Here is a 14,736-nt window from a genome sequence, read left to right as displayed (position 1 = left end):
TCTTGTAAATGTGGAGTATGTATAATTTGACATGTATAATATATAATATATGTATAATTTGTGATATATGTGTAAGGGTATAAAATATGTATAATTTGTAATGTACGTATAATATGTATCTAATGTATTTTGTAATTTTATTGGATTTATTAAATAGTATGTTGGATGTTTGGATGATGCTTATTTGTGAGGCCGTTCCTATAACCCATGCAGCGTGTTCCTTTTTACTGTCTGTAACAGCAAGAAATAAAGAGTTTATATAAATGTAACAGGGAGATAGAAATAATTATATTAAAATTGTTTTATATGAAAGTCCTCTGTTGAAATTTTGGACATTTGGAAAATTGGAAATTTGAGAATTTGGGGATTTAGGAATTTGGGAATTTGGGAATTTGAGAATTTGGAGAATTTGGAGAATTTGGGGAATTGAGAATTTGGAAATTTGGAAATTTGGAAACTTGGAAACTTGGAAACTTGGAAATTTAGAAATTTGGAAATTTGGAAATTTGGCAATTTGGAAATTTGGCAATTTGGAAATTTAGAAATTTGAAAATTTGGAAATTTAGAAACTTGGAAACTTGGAAAATTGGAAATTTGGAAATTTGGAAATTCAGAAATTTGGAAACTTGGAAATTTGGAAATTTGGAGAATTGAGAGAATTGAGAATTTGGAAATTTGGAAATTTAGAAATTTGAAAATTTGGAAATTTAGAAATTTGGAAACTTGGAAATTTGGAAATTTGGAAATTTGGAAATTTGGAAATTTGGAAATTTGGAGAATTTGGAAATTTGGAAATTTAGAAATTTAAAAATTTGAAAACTTGGAAATTTGGAAAGTTGGAAATTTGGAGAATTTGGAGAATTGAGAATTTGGAAATTTGGAAATTTAGAAATTTGGAAAGATGGAAATTTGGAAACTTGGAAATTTGGAAATTTGGAAATTTGGAAATTTGGAAATTTGGCAATTTGGAAATTTAGAAATTTGGAAACTTGGAAATTTGGAAATTTGGAAATTTGGAAATTTGGAAATTTGGAAATTTGGAAATTCAGAAATTTAAAAATTTGAAAACTTGGAAATTTGGAAAGTTGGAAATTTGGAAATTTGGAGAATTTGGAGAATTGAGAATTTAGAAATTTGGAAATTTAGAAATTTGGAAAGCTGGAAATTTGGAAACTTGGAAATTTAGAAATTTAGAGATTTGGAAATTTGAAAATTTGAGAACTTCGAAATTTTATTTGAAAATTTTTGAACTTTGCAACTTGGAAATTTTTAAATCTAAAAATCTACAATTATTGTATATATAATAATTGTTCAAGTTTCCTTAAAAGAGATCATAATAATAAACCGTCGTCATACTAATTTTATTGATACTATACAGTATTATTTTATTAATAATATAATTAATACTTACTTCAACTATCTATTACTCCATGTCCTCATTTCAGTCCTTAACAGCTCTCTGCCCAATTCTGTAAAGCAACAAAAACAAAAAATTCATTAGTAAAAAATAAATGCAACAATATCAACAGTAAAAAGAAATAAATCACAAACATTATACAATTGAAACCAAAACCATAAATACATTTACAAACAACGAAATTGCTACGCAAATTGAAGAAGAGCCATAAAACTGTTTCACAGATGTTTCTCCTTCAGAGTCTCGACAGATACTGACACCTTCCGTGCTCTTGACGTTTATATATTTATACAATTCATCATCATGCACTTTGTTAAATACGGTTTTTCGTCCCACATTTATTTTCAACATTTTCATGTATTTTTATTGCAACATAAAAAATTCTTTTAAATTATTAAAATTTTGCTTTTTAATTTAAAAAAAATGTTATTCTTTAAAATGTAATTTTACTTATACTTTTATATTTTTAATTTGCATTCTGTATATTTTCATGTACTCTGCATATTTTTATATTTACATCAAGACTACAATACAAATTAATTAACAAATATTAACAAATTAAATTTATTGTAAAATATTATATTATATATTAAATATACTATAAAATGACACAATTATTACAGTTTATTTATATTAGACAATACTTAAAACTAAAACTAAAAGAAACATTTTTTTTAAATTATTCAATTCATTAAAAATTACGGTATTATTTATTTACAATATTGTTAGTAATTTAATACATTTAAAAGTCAATTTTGACTATTTATATTATATAACAGAAAATCATAAAAAAGTGAAAAATGTATCTCTGACTTTTACTAAAAACAATTACATCAATTGTTGAAGGCGAGGAGATCCGTGGACGAATAAAGTGTCGTAATTAATTATGTACAAAACAGAAAAACTATTTATTCAAGAACGATATAAAATATAATCAGAATTACGTGAGAGGAATATAAGAGAACAAAATTGAATCGAAACATGCGAACACAAGAAGGAACAAACAATGATGATTAACATCGCTAGATGGAGACAAATGTTAATGCTAATTCGTGTATCGCTCTTATATTACTTTTATCTCCAATATCAATGATATACCATATTGTTACAAATTGTACACAATTTTAAAATCAATTATTACAATTTATATTATACAACAGTAAATCAAAACGAAATAAAAATATGTTTCCCTTATCGAATTCATTAAAAACATTTAATACTAGGTTCACGAAACTTGTCATTTCGACGCACTTCGAATTTTTAAAAAAAATTACAAAAACCATTCGCATTTTTATTTTATCTTGTACGGACTTTTATCCGTGGAACGAGGTAAGTATTGAAGTCTATTTTCTTCAAAAGCTTTGAAATATTGAAATTTGCTATGTGGTATACCTATCTCTACGGATGTGCGTCAATTTCACGCGATCGTAATGTAAATAAAATTTTTAGTAAATTAGTTTTACCCAGGCGAAAATTACAACAATAATAAATATGAATGCACCGACGATACCTTATAAACGACGGACTTCGCTAGTCCGGGTCGCACGCGGCCGGCTCAGCCGGTATGCCGGGTTCGGACCCGGGGTCGCAGTACAAATCGCAGTTCGCAGGGTAGAGGAAAGTAAAAATATGAATGTAGAATATTGGAGTAATGTACTAAAATATTATCGAATAATAAAAACTTTCTATAAATATCTTCTATTTTCATTTTTCACTTGTAGTGTTTAATTATATTGCTCTCTAATTGTTTTTCTTTAAATATATTCGTTCGTGCGTTAAATTGACGCGTATAGAGATAGGTATATAAGAAATGTCCGTAAACCTAGTGTTAACAGACTACTAAAGTTCATAAGACTGAAACTGCAATACATAATCAGTTTCCGTTGAACTCACCTGCCCTAAAAGGCGCCCCTAAAGCGGAAGTGTTAAAGAACCGTGTCAGGGTGTTCGAGTAGTCCAGGATGGCACGCAATGAAATCCAGGTTCCTTAATTAAACATCGTCGGGCATCGTTATAATCTAATTCCCAGGAGGGAGACATCACAGGAGGTATGCGTAACACTGTGCGTCTCGGTTCGTCGATCAAAGTGTCTGGGTCGTTTTGAACCTGCGCGACCGCTTCTCCCCGTTGATTTCGAATGGCAAATCGTATGGTTCGCTAAACGCCTTTATATGCTTGTGATCTCGCAACCACCCTAACTTCGTCGGTGGCCTTAAACGCTTTGCTACGCTCCTGCTTTGATACGACCCTGCTACATTCGATTTCAAAATTGGGGGAACCTCGTAAGCTGAATAATCGAATCCCTGAAATTCGAACGAGATGTCTGCGTCGTCAATGTCATAGTAAACGTGTTATTCTATGGTTTCTATATTCACTTTATTTAAATTTTAATATTGTTGGGATAGCGTGTATAATATTTTTGTTTCAGTTTTATGTTATCAAATTTTGTTAGATTTTATGTGCTTCACATTTCTAATTGTTACTTACATAAGTCATAATTCCCAATATAAATATAAGTTATGAAAATACTGAAATTTAATAATATACAAGATTGGAGATTCGATGATGTAGAAATTTGGAGATTTCATAATGTAGAAACTATAAACTTTGATGACTCAAAGTTTGGATATTTTAGAATTTGTAAACGCAAGAATTTCTATATTAAATTTGAGAATTGCTCTATTTCAGAAATTTTAAATTTGAGGATATCGAAACATGTCCTTCCTTTTGCAAGACCAGAAAAAACGCATAAGACTGCATTAGCTAATATTTCTATAGCGTCGAAACACGAAAAGAAAAGTGCCTGGTAGAAACGGTGTACTTTGAACGAACACGGCGTAACGAGGGTCGTTTGAATAAAGAACGATTGAATTTTTGTTGGTAGCAGCGTGACAAACTGTTGGTTGCTTTGCGAACCGCATCCGTCTCGTTTTCTAAGTAGATCATGGTCGACCGGTTGCCGGACCTACGGTGAAAAAGTAAGAAAAACACACGCCGAGCGCGTTTTAAAATTCAACAGCCGACGCAACCGCCAACGACAACAATACATTTGCATGTCAAAGCCACCACGGATAAACTATGCGGAAGGAGGTCAGAAATCTTCGGCTCGATGCACTGCTATCGCTGGAAAAATATCTGTACTAATACAGCCTGTGCGACTATACTTTGTATAGTCGAATGTGTGCGAAGGCTTTTGCTTTTAACCTCTATGTTTGAGACTTGACAATTGTGTGAAATGTTTGGGGTAATGTGACGGAGATGGGGGATGTAATTGGGTCTTGAGGAGTGTTATTGAGAGAAGTTTTGGGGCGGATGGAAAGATGGCACGTGGAGATAGGACAGTTGGGGAGTGTTAACTTGGGGACGGGAAGGTAGTTACAGGATTTTGTAACATACAAGTTTGAAGTCTTTTTGTTTAGAGATTTATGAAGTGTTTAAATTAAAAATTTTTGAGTCGACAAATTTACAAATTCTAGATTTCCAGTCTCAAATTCCAAAAAAAAAATTTCGAATTTAGAAATTCCAAATTCTTAAATTTCAAATTTCCAAATTCAAAATTTTTAAATTTTTAAATTTCAAATTTTGAAATTCCAAATTTCCAAAATTCCAAATTTCGAAATCCCAAATTCTCAAATTCCAAATTTTGAAATTCCAAAATCGAAAATCCCAACTTCTTAAATTCCAAATTTCGAAAATTTCAAATTCACAAATTCCAAATTTTGAAATTCCAAATTCTCAAATTTCAAATTTTGAAATTCCAAATTTTGAAATTCCACATTTCGAAAATTCCAAATTCTCAAATTCCAAATTTCGAAAATTCCAAAATCGAAAATCCCAACTTCTTAACAAACGTATTAAAGTTTAACAGCACAATTAACACCATAACTACAGGCGTTAAATACACACTTTCCTACTGGAAACAAAAATAAAAAATGAATAAGTAAACACTGTAGTATCAACTAACGTGTAACAATTATCTCATCAGTATGCCAGACATTTCGACGAAAACAAACATTTCATAATGCGAAACGTGAAACTTGAAATCAGATATTTTAGCTGGTAATTCCATTGTTAACACTGAACTTACTAACGTATAATTTTCCATTTGCATTAAAATAACAAATAAAATAGAAGTATAAATTAAAAAAAAATGTGATAAGAACATAATTCAACATAATTTTTAGTTCAAAAGATAATTTTTTAGGAACATCAACATGGATTTTAAAGAAATCACTTAAATAGATTTCATAATTTAAAGTAAAAGACTTGTAAAGATTTGTAACATTTAATTTGAAATTATTAAAATTGAAAAATTGAAAAAAAAATAAATAATATGTTAATGTCACAATTAACATATAGACATTAATTTTTTACTTCAATGGAAATCAACCGTCTCAAGAAAATGTCCTTAACAAATTGTATGTATAACTTATAATAAAAATTTTGTGAACCTATCATTTGATTGCTTGGATAGTTACAATACTTTTTAGAGATGTGCCTCACCTTCGGTTCAGTACAACTAGTGAAGTTACGAGATAGTGAATTTGGGGACTAGGTAATGTAGGAACAAGTGAATTTGGGAACTACTAAATTTGGGAACTAGGGAATTTGGGACTAGGTGATTTTGTAACTGAGTAGTGAATTTGGGAACTAGGGAAATTGGGAATTAGAGAAATTTGGAATTAGAGAAAATTGGAACTAGAGAAATTGGGAACTAGGAAAATTTGGAACTAGAGAAATTTGGAAGTAGGGAGATTGGAAACTAAGGAGATTGGGAACTAGGGAAGTTGGGAACTAGGGAAATTGGGAATTACAGAAATTTGGAACTAGAGAAATTCGAAACTAGGGAAATTGGGAATTGGGGAGATTGGGAATTGGGGAGATTGGGAATTGGGGAGATTGGGAATTGGGGAGATTGGGAATTGGGGAGATTGGGAACTAGGGAGATTAGGAACTAGGGAGATTGGGAACTAGGGGAATTGGGAACTAGGGAAGTTGGGAACTAGGGAAATTGGGAATTACAGAAATTTGAAACTAGAGAAATTTGAAACTAGGAAATTGGGAATTGGGAAGATTGGGAACTAGGGAGATTTGGAACTAGGGAGATTGGGAACTAGGGAGATTGGGAATTAGACAAATTTGGAACTAGAGAAATTTGAAACTAGGGAAATTGGAAATTGGGGAAATTGGGAACTAGGGAAATTTGTAACTAGTGAATTTTGGGACCTAGGGAATTTTGTAACTAGTGAATTTGGGAGCTAGGGAATCTGGGGACTAGGTGATTTTATAATTAGTAAATTTTGGAGCTAGGGAATTTTGTAACTAGTAAATTTTGTAACTACTGAATTTGAGCACAATCATTGTTGCCAATAGCATCGAGCACGAGTCTGTTAAAACGAACAATAATGGATTAATTAATTATAAAAAAATAATCTCAAAAATTTCCTAAAATTCCTCAATCACAAAGTTTGGTATTTGCTACAAAAACCCTTGAGTGTAAAGAGCATTAGCAATAAAACCGAAAGTTCAATAAAAATCGTCGCATGGAAAGAACGCGCTCTGTATATCGCCGGCAGCATAAAACCGAAGGTAAGAATCATCCGTTTGGCCGCTTCACTTTCTCTCGCGGCCTGATTAACGTCGTTAATTAAGTAAAGCCCGGTGCAAACAATGATAGGCCGTGGTTGCAGTGTCGAAAATTTAGGATACACCGTGCTCGAGCTTTCTGGGTTAATCAGCACGCGGTGTCTCGCGTTTTCGAGCTCGCGGAAAATGTTGAATTAGCACCCACCGCGGCTGGAATAATTAAGGCGGCTCATTGTGCGCGAGAATATTTCATTGCCGGTTTCTCCTCTGCTCTTCTCTCGGCCCCCTGCGCCCCTTGTTTGCCCCCCGTCGTGGCTCGTTGAGCTTTTTCGTTTGGTTTTGTGCTCGGTGCGTGGAACGCTTCTCTCGACAGACCGTTTCGCATCCACGGCTGCTGCAAATACCTCTGGACGATATTTTCTCCGTTTTTCTTGTTTTCTCGCCGAGCCTTGTCGCGAATCAGGTCACGCTACGTGTTTTATACGCTCCTTCGCCGAGTGCGTGGATCCATCAAAATATTGTCGTTTTGCGTTTTCTGTTTGGAGGATACGTTCTTGATCGATACGGGGAACTTAACCTTCTCGCGAGTGATTTGAGGGGTTTGATCGGAAGGCTGTGATGTTGGAACGGAGAATGCGAAGTGGGTAGGTGGTGATGTGATGCTTGAGTATAGGAAGTGCATTTGGGAATTTGAGAGTTTGTGAGTTTCTAAATTTGGAATTTGAGAATTTGGAATTTCAAAATTTGAAATTTTCGAAATTTGGAATTTGAGAATTTGGAATTTTCGAAATTTGGAATTTCAAAATTTGGAATTTGAGAATTTGGAATTTTCGAAATTTGGAATTTCAAAATTTGGAATTTGTGAATTTGAAATTGTTAAGTGTTTGCGCGAATTCGATTTTGAATTTTTGTACACAGGCCGCGCTGGTTACCTGTGTCCAGCGGCGACACCTTGTTTGTGTCTTTTTTCTATTCGGAAGTATGTAGCGATTATCACTTCCATTGTCCTCGTAACCTCGTTAAAGTGAGCACGTGTTAAAGAAAATAAAATCCGATGTAATCTATTAGTTAATATACTCTTTATATCTAATACTAGACATTTTTTTCTTCACGTTTTATTTAACTCTGCCCCCCCAACAGAAATTTTCGAAATTTGGAATTTAATGACGGTTTTTTACTTTCTTTGTCGCAAAATTACGTCTGATTAAATCTTTGACGATTTTTAATTGGTATATGATACGCTGTTTTTAACATTCTGTAACAATATTTTATTTTCAACAATTTAAAAATAAATAATTAATAGAAATCTATGAATAACTGAGTTAGAGATGAATAACTGAGTTAGAGTTTAATAATGATAATAATTTAATTACAGTTTAATGAATGTTTTAAATACATTCGAAATAAATTAGAGACATGCCTAAATGAATAGATAAAGACACAGTGAGTGACCAAAATAAATTTCATTTTACTTCAACAAAAATTACTGTATACTTAAACAAAAAGAACTTAAAATTTTTTGTAACTGAAATCAATAAATTCAGAAATCATTCAATGAATTTGTCCATCTTACTGGTAACGTAGAACTACATTTTTAAAATTTAATCAAAATCTTTGAAAACCTATTTTCTTTATAATTAATCTTAATATCAGTCCCTACATTATTAAATAGTTACTTCTCCAAACAATTTAAAATTACACCAACCTTTATTTTCGCACAATTTTACGTTCACATCCATTTTCCAGAAAAACACTTTTGTAAAAAGTATCAAATATGAAAGCCACAAACATGTTTATGTACTCGTTTCATAAGCAGAGTATGTACCCTGCTACTTATACCAAGCAAGATATTACGTTCGCTACGATAGCTGGTTAAGAAAAATGTCGATCACGAACCATATACCTTTTTCTTTATTTTTATACAATATACCAAAGATTTTCGCTTACATGAACATACATAGCACGTGGTAAATGGAAGTGATGTGCTCAACGTGTTACACGTATGTCATACTCTAGTTGCAGTGTGAAATCAATATTTTTGCCGTGGATTATATTTTATGTACCCGTGTTACATTTATGGGACAATTTTATGAGAAATGGAGAGGTTATTTGTCAAGGGACGATAATTATGTTAATGCAATATGGTTAGAAATTTGTGATGCAGGTTTGAGATTTGGATTTTGGAAGTGTGGAAAGTTAGGGGTTTCTTAATTTGAAAAATTCAAGTTTCAGAAATTGGAAACTATAAAATTTTAAATTTGGAATTTTTTAAGTATGGTAATTTGAAAATATGGTAACTTTGGAAATTGAGAATTTGGAAATTTGAAATTTTAAATTTGGAATTTGGAATTTGGAATTTGGAATTTGAGAATTAGGAATTTCAAAATTTGGAATTTTTGAAATTTGGAATTTGAGAATTTGGAATTTTTGAAATTTGGAATTTGAGAATTTGGAATTTGAGAATTTGGAATTTAAGAATTTGCAATTTCAAAAATTTGAAACTTTCGAAATTTGGAATTTGGGAATTAGGAATTTCAAAATTTGGAATTTTTGAAATTTGGAATTTGAGAATTTGGAATTTCAAAATTTGGAATTTGAGAATTTGCAATTTTAAAATTTGAAACTTTCGAAATTTGGAATTTCAAAATTTGGAATTTGAGAATTTGCAATTTCAAAATTTAGAATTTGAGAATTTGCAATTTCAATATTTGAAACTTTCGAAATTTGGAATTTGAGAATTTGCAATTTCAAAATTTGTGAATTTCTAAATTTCTAACCTCTTTAATTCGCAAATTTCTGAATTTGTGAATCTTTAAACTTATTAATTTCTAATTTTGTAACCTCTTAAAATTGTAAATTTGTAAACTTATGACCCCCTACATTTGTGAATTTGTGTCCTCCTAAATTTGTAACCTCATAAAGTGATCCTATAAATTTGAGAACTCCTGAATTGACAAAAAATTTCAATTTTAAATTGCAGCATATGAAAATTTCGAGCAAGATTTGTAAATATTTGAACTGCGAATGCGTCACGAGTCAGTTTCGTCAAAGTATGACAAGCGGTATAATTCCTTTTTTTAAAAACTGTGAATACAGAGCTGCATTTATAAGAATGAGTGTATGTTCATTTCTATTTGTAGTACTATACTATTTTTATTTTTTATTTTTATTTTATTTGTATTACTATTCTATTTTTCTTTTTTCTTTTTATTTTATTATTACAGTAAAATGTTATTACAGCTTGAAATTTGGATATTTATGAACTTGAAGATTTTATCAAATGAAAAGCTATACATATATTTATAAGGTTAGAAGCGAGGAAATTTGAACATTGGTTAGTTAGAAAATTAACAAGTTTGAGAAGAAAAAAATTTGGTAGTTTATAGATATGAAGATTTGTAAATTTAGAGTTGAGATAATTTGCAACTTGAATGGGCAGAAAGTTAACTAATTTGAGAATGAAAAATTTGGGATTTGAAGATGCGAAAATTTGTCAATTTAGAATTGAAATAATTGACAATTTGAACAGATAGAAAATTTACAAATTTGAGAATGAAAAATTTGGGATTTGAAGATGTGGAGATTTGTCAATTTATAATTGAAATAATTTACAATTTCAACAGATAGAAAATTTACAAATTTGAGAATGAAAAATTTGGGATTTGAAGATGTGAAGATTTGTCAATTTAGAACTGAAATAATTTACAATTTGAACAGGTAGAAAATTTACAAATTTAAAAGTGAAAAATTTGGGATTTGAAGATGTGGAGATTTGTCAATTTAAAATTGAACTAATTTACAATTTGAACAAGCAGAAATTTTACAAATTAAAGAATGAAAAAATTTGGAAATTTAAATACATGAAAATTCATCAATTAGAATTAAGACAATTTGCAATTTTAATCCACAAAAAATTCACAAAATCAACAATCTAAATGCGTGCATATTTAAAAAAGAAACGAAAATTTCTTGTACCGAAACAGAAAAATTTGCAAAAATGAAAATTTGCAATAAACCTTAATAAATATAGGAACTCTGAACCCTAAAAACCTGACTAAAAATCTGTATACACCACTAAAAAAAAAAACAGTAACCCAACTATGTTAACACCTCACAATCCACCATATCAATTAAAAAAAGAGCGGTCATTTTAAACCCCGATCTCCTTAGCATAAGTAAAACTGATATATTTCCTAAACGAGGGCAATTTGCTTAGCCCGGTAATAGCCGTCCTCTCCACGAATAAAAACACGAAGCGTTGAATAATTTAACGACCGTGGCCATAAACGAAAAAGCTCGGCAAATCTTTTCGAATCGAAAAGACGATTCAAGTACGTGTGTATCCTGAAATATCGTGGAAAGTAAGAAAAGTTCAAGCACATCGAGGTCAGACCTATCGATCGTGCTGACCTACCCCTTCGCTCTAGTTCCCATTACTTTCGAATCACAATCGGCCCTCAGAAATACCTTTAAAGTCGAAATCCAGAAACAAAGCCTTGAACCGCGTAAATTATCTCGCAATACTTTTTTTTTCTTCTCTTTTAACGATTCTTTGCGGTCACTTCAACTTTCGTTGCTTCATGTTTTATTAAAGGCGTAAGTATTCTCTTAAGTGGTCGCTACATCCCTGAATAGCCTGTTCTTTTTTGGATGGATATGATAATTTAATTAAATTCTCGAGAGGAGATTTTACAAGATTTTTACTTAATAAGGTTGTAGATGTGTTAGATCACTGTCAGATGGTGGACTTTTGTAAGTTGAAAAAAGATGAGATGTGGATTTGAAGATGGTGAATACTTGTGATGTCAATTTCAAAAATTCACTTTTGTTAAATTCATTAAAATTTTGTTTTCTGTGGTATTTAAGTGTAGGAAGTAGGAGTTGGGAATTTGAGAGTTTGTAAGTTTTGTTAATTTAGGGAGTTTTCAATTTGCGAATTTGTCTATTTGAAAATTTGTTAACTTATGATTTTGTTCATTGAGCTGAATTTGGTAATTTGTGATTTGTGAACTTATGACTTCGTGATTTTGTGAATTTTGATCTTGTTAACTGTGGTTTTACAAATTTCTAACTTTGTGATTTTGTGAACAATTAATCTGGTTTATTATTTTTGTTAAAATTTATAATGTATAATATTTATTAGAATTTATAATGTGTGACATTTATTAGAATTTATAACGTGTAATATTTGTTAGAATTTATAATGTGTAATATTTATTAGAATTCATAATGTATAACATTTGATAGAATTCACAATGTATAACATTTATTAGAATTTATAATGTGTGACATTTATTAGAATTTATAATGTGTAATATTTGTTAGAATTTATAATGTGTAACATTTGTCAGAATTTATAATGTGTAACATTTGTTAGAATTTATAATGTATATCATTTATGAAAACATATACTGTATACTATTTGTTAACATTTATAATGCATAATATTTATTAAAATTTATAATGCATAATGTTTATTAGTATTTATAATGTATAATGTTTATTAAAATTCATAATATATCATGTTTATCAGAATTTATAGTATATAATGTTTATTAAAATTCATAACATATAATGTTTGTTAGAATTTATAATATATAATGTTCATTAAAATTAATAACATATAATGTTTATTCAAATTCATAATGCATAGTATATAACCTGTATCACACAACAAGTTAAATTTATAGTAAATATAATTTACAAGATACACATACAAATAAACCTGTTTTCCCATAATATTTGTTAACTAAATATTTGAATTACCAAAAGTGAGAAAGTGGAAATAAAACATAAATACACGAAAGGAAAATTAGAGTTAATTGATAGGTGGCGATATAATCGACTCGTCCGGATCGTATGGATAATTTATTTACAAGAGTAAAACATTATGTACAAGAATGCGTCGAGAATCGTGTGAAAACAATACATGCTGAGAAGTTGTGGAAAGGTAACACAGTTTCACTCGTATCTTATCTGTTACCCTTATCCTATCAACACTTTGCCAACTAGATAATCTATCAAGCATTCCGGTCCTTCATTTAACCCTTTATAACCGAAACTTTAATGAGATCAATTAAAGATTTCGTACTTTATTCAGGCTGATTAATGTTGAAGAGTGTAATGTTCAATTAAATAATTTATACTCAGTATTACAAGTTCGGGACTAATTTTTTATTAATTGCATAATTTAGTTTTGACAAATTAATTTTTTTAATTGAAAATTAAATTCGTAGATTTCTTAATCAAAATAAAATTAATAAATATCTATTAATCAATTAAGTTTCTTTGAAAATTATTTTACTCTTGAAATTTACACTCATCGAAAATTAATTTGATAATTAAGTACCTGGTAATTAATAGATTAATCAAATTTCATAGCTCTCAGAATTTAATTTAGTAATTAATGTACCTGTTAATTATCTGATTAATTAAGTTTAATACATTCGAAACTTATGCATCATTACGAAGTAATTAATTAATTAATCATTGATTATTGTATGAATACAAAATGAATAATTTAAATTTCTTTAATTAATTAATTTTATAAAAACAACTTAATCAATGCAAAATAAAAATTAAACACTTTTAACTTAAAAAATAATAAAAATTCTCATTTCCTCAATTTCCCAGAATTTCACCCTAATTTTAACTCTACAAATAATTGTATCTAAGCATTGAAAGTGTAACATGATGTTGGCAAAGTGTTAATTACGTAATCGTGTGACTCAGACACACATATACACACATACAGAGATTCCTACGTCTTATTCGATGCGTTTTAGGTATCTTTCATTCTCGCGACCCCGAACTGCCAACCCTGTTTCATCGAGCAATTAACATTGCAATAAGATGACCTTTCAAACTTTTCGGTCGCCTTTCAACACGCGTCTCAGGTAATGAGGAAGGTCAAAATAAATAAAATATAATGATTAATTGCGTGTCGCAGAGGAAGGTCAAGTTTTTCGTTTCGAATGAAAGTTTTAATTACTCGACATCAAGTATGTTTGTATATCAATAATTTTTTATTTAGGAAAATTGATTGGATACGAAGTTCAACTTATGAGAGGACGTGATTTAAGAAACATTTCATTACATAATCTTCAAAATAATTATTGCAATTTTTCTAACGAATTTGAATTCTAATAAATTGTAATATAAATAATAATTGCAATTAAATTGTAATATCAATTTTAAGCAATTTTAAACTAAATTTTAACAATTAAAATCAAACAAAATTATATTATTATTTTGTTATGAATTTTTCATTCAAAAGCCTGTCACTATTAATCCATAAAAGCGAAAAATAACATTTAGTAAATCAAACAATTTATCAAAATAAAAACGAAATGAAAATTTATTGTGATAAGAGTTCTAAATGAAATGCATTAAAATAATAATAAATAAAAATATGCAACGTTGAAGGTTAAAAATGAGTGCATTAACAGTGCAGAAAATTGATTTGAGCGATTGTTGCTCGAGGAACGAAAAAGCAAGGCAGAGGTAGCAGTTCAGGGAAAATGTATTTATCTTCTCTTTATATTAACACTTATTCCGTAGTAGAAAGTTCATTAATGGGATGAGGGAATGTAGATGAGGGATAATTCGGTGGACGTCGTTTTCTCTATGTCGACGTCTGGCCTCTCGGTATTTCATTTGTATTTTTAATACGTTCGTCTACTTAACACTCGTCTTACAAGCTTTCTTTAACATTCTCATCAATTTTCACTCGT

At 29.9% G+C, this 14,736-nt stretch overlaps 1 protein-coding gene across 4 annotated transcripts in view; it reads right to left on the bottom strand.

The window, feature by feature from the left end:
- Positions 1–202: 202 nt before the first annotated feature.
- dpr1 (defective proboscis extension response 1) overlaps positions 203–14,736 on the bottom strand; it is a 491,277-nt gene continuing 476,743 nt past the window's right edge. For 2 of the 4 annotated variants that reach the window (XM_076534442.1, XM_076534438.1), the window contains 2 exons: positions 1,412–1,469; positions 203–231 (listed from right to left, as the gene is read on the bottom strand). In XM_076534442.1, the coding sequence (XP_076390557.1) occupies positions 1,417–1,469 (53 nt within the window). In that variant the 3' untranslated portion in view covers positions 203–231; positions 1,412–1,416. Of the gene's footprint in view, positions 232–1,411; positions 1,470–3,310; positions 3,721–14,736 lie in introns of those variants that run through there. The other 2 variants (XM_076534437.1, XM_076534441.1) reach the window with 2 other exon arrangements.

This window comes from Megachile rotundata, chromosome 8 (genome assembly GCF_050947335.1).
Source record: "Megachile rotundata isolate GNS110a chromosome 8, iyMegRotu1, whole genome shotgun sequence".
In the NCBI taxonomy this organism is placed as follows: domain Eukaryota; kingdom Metazoa; phylum Arthropoda; class Insecta; order Hymenoptera; family Megachilidae; genus Megachile; species Megachile rotundata.
Note: the sequence above shows the minus strand (reverse complement) of the source record. Positions and strands in the feature narration are given on the sequence as shown.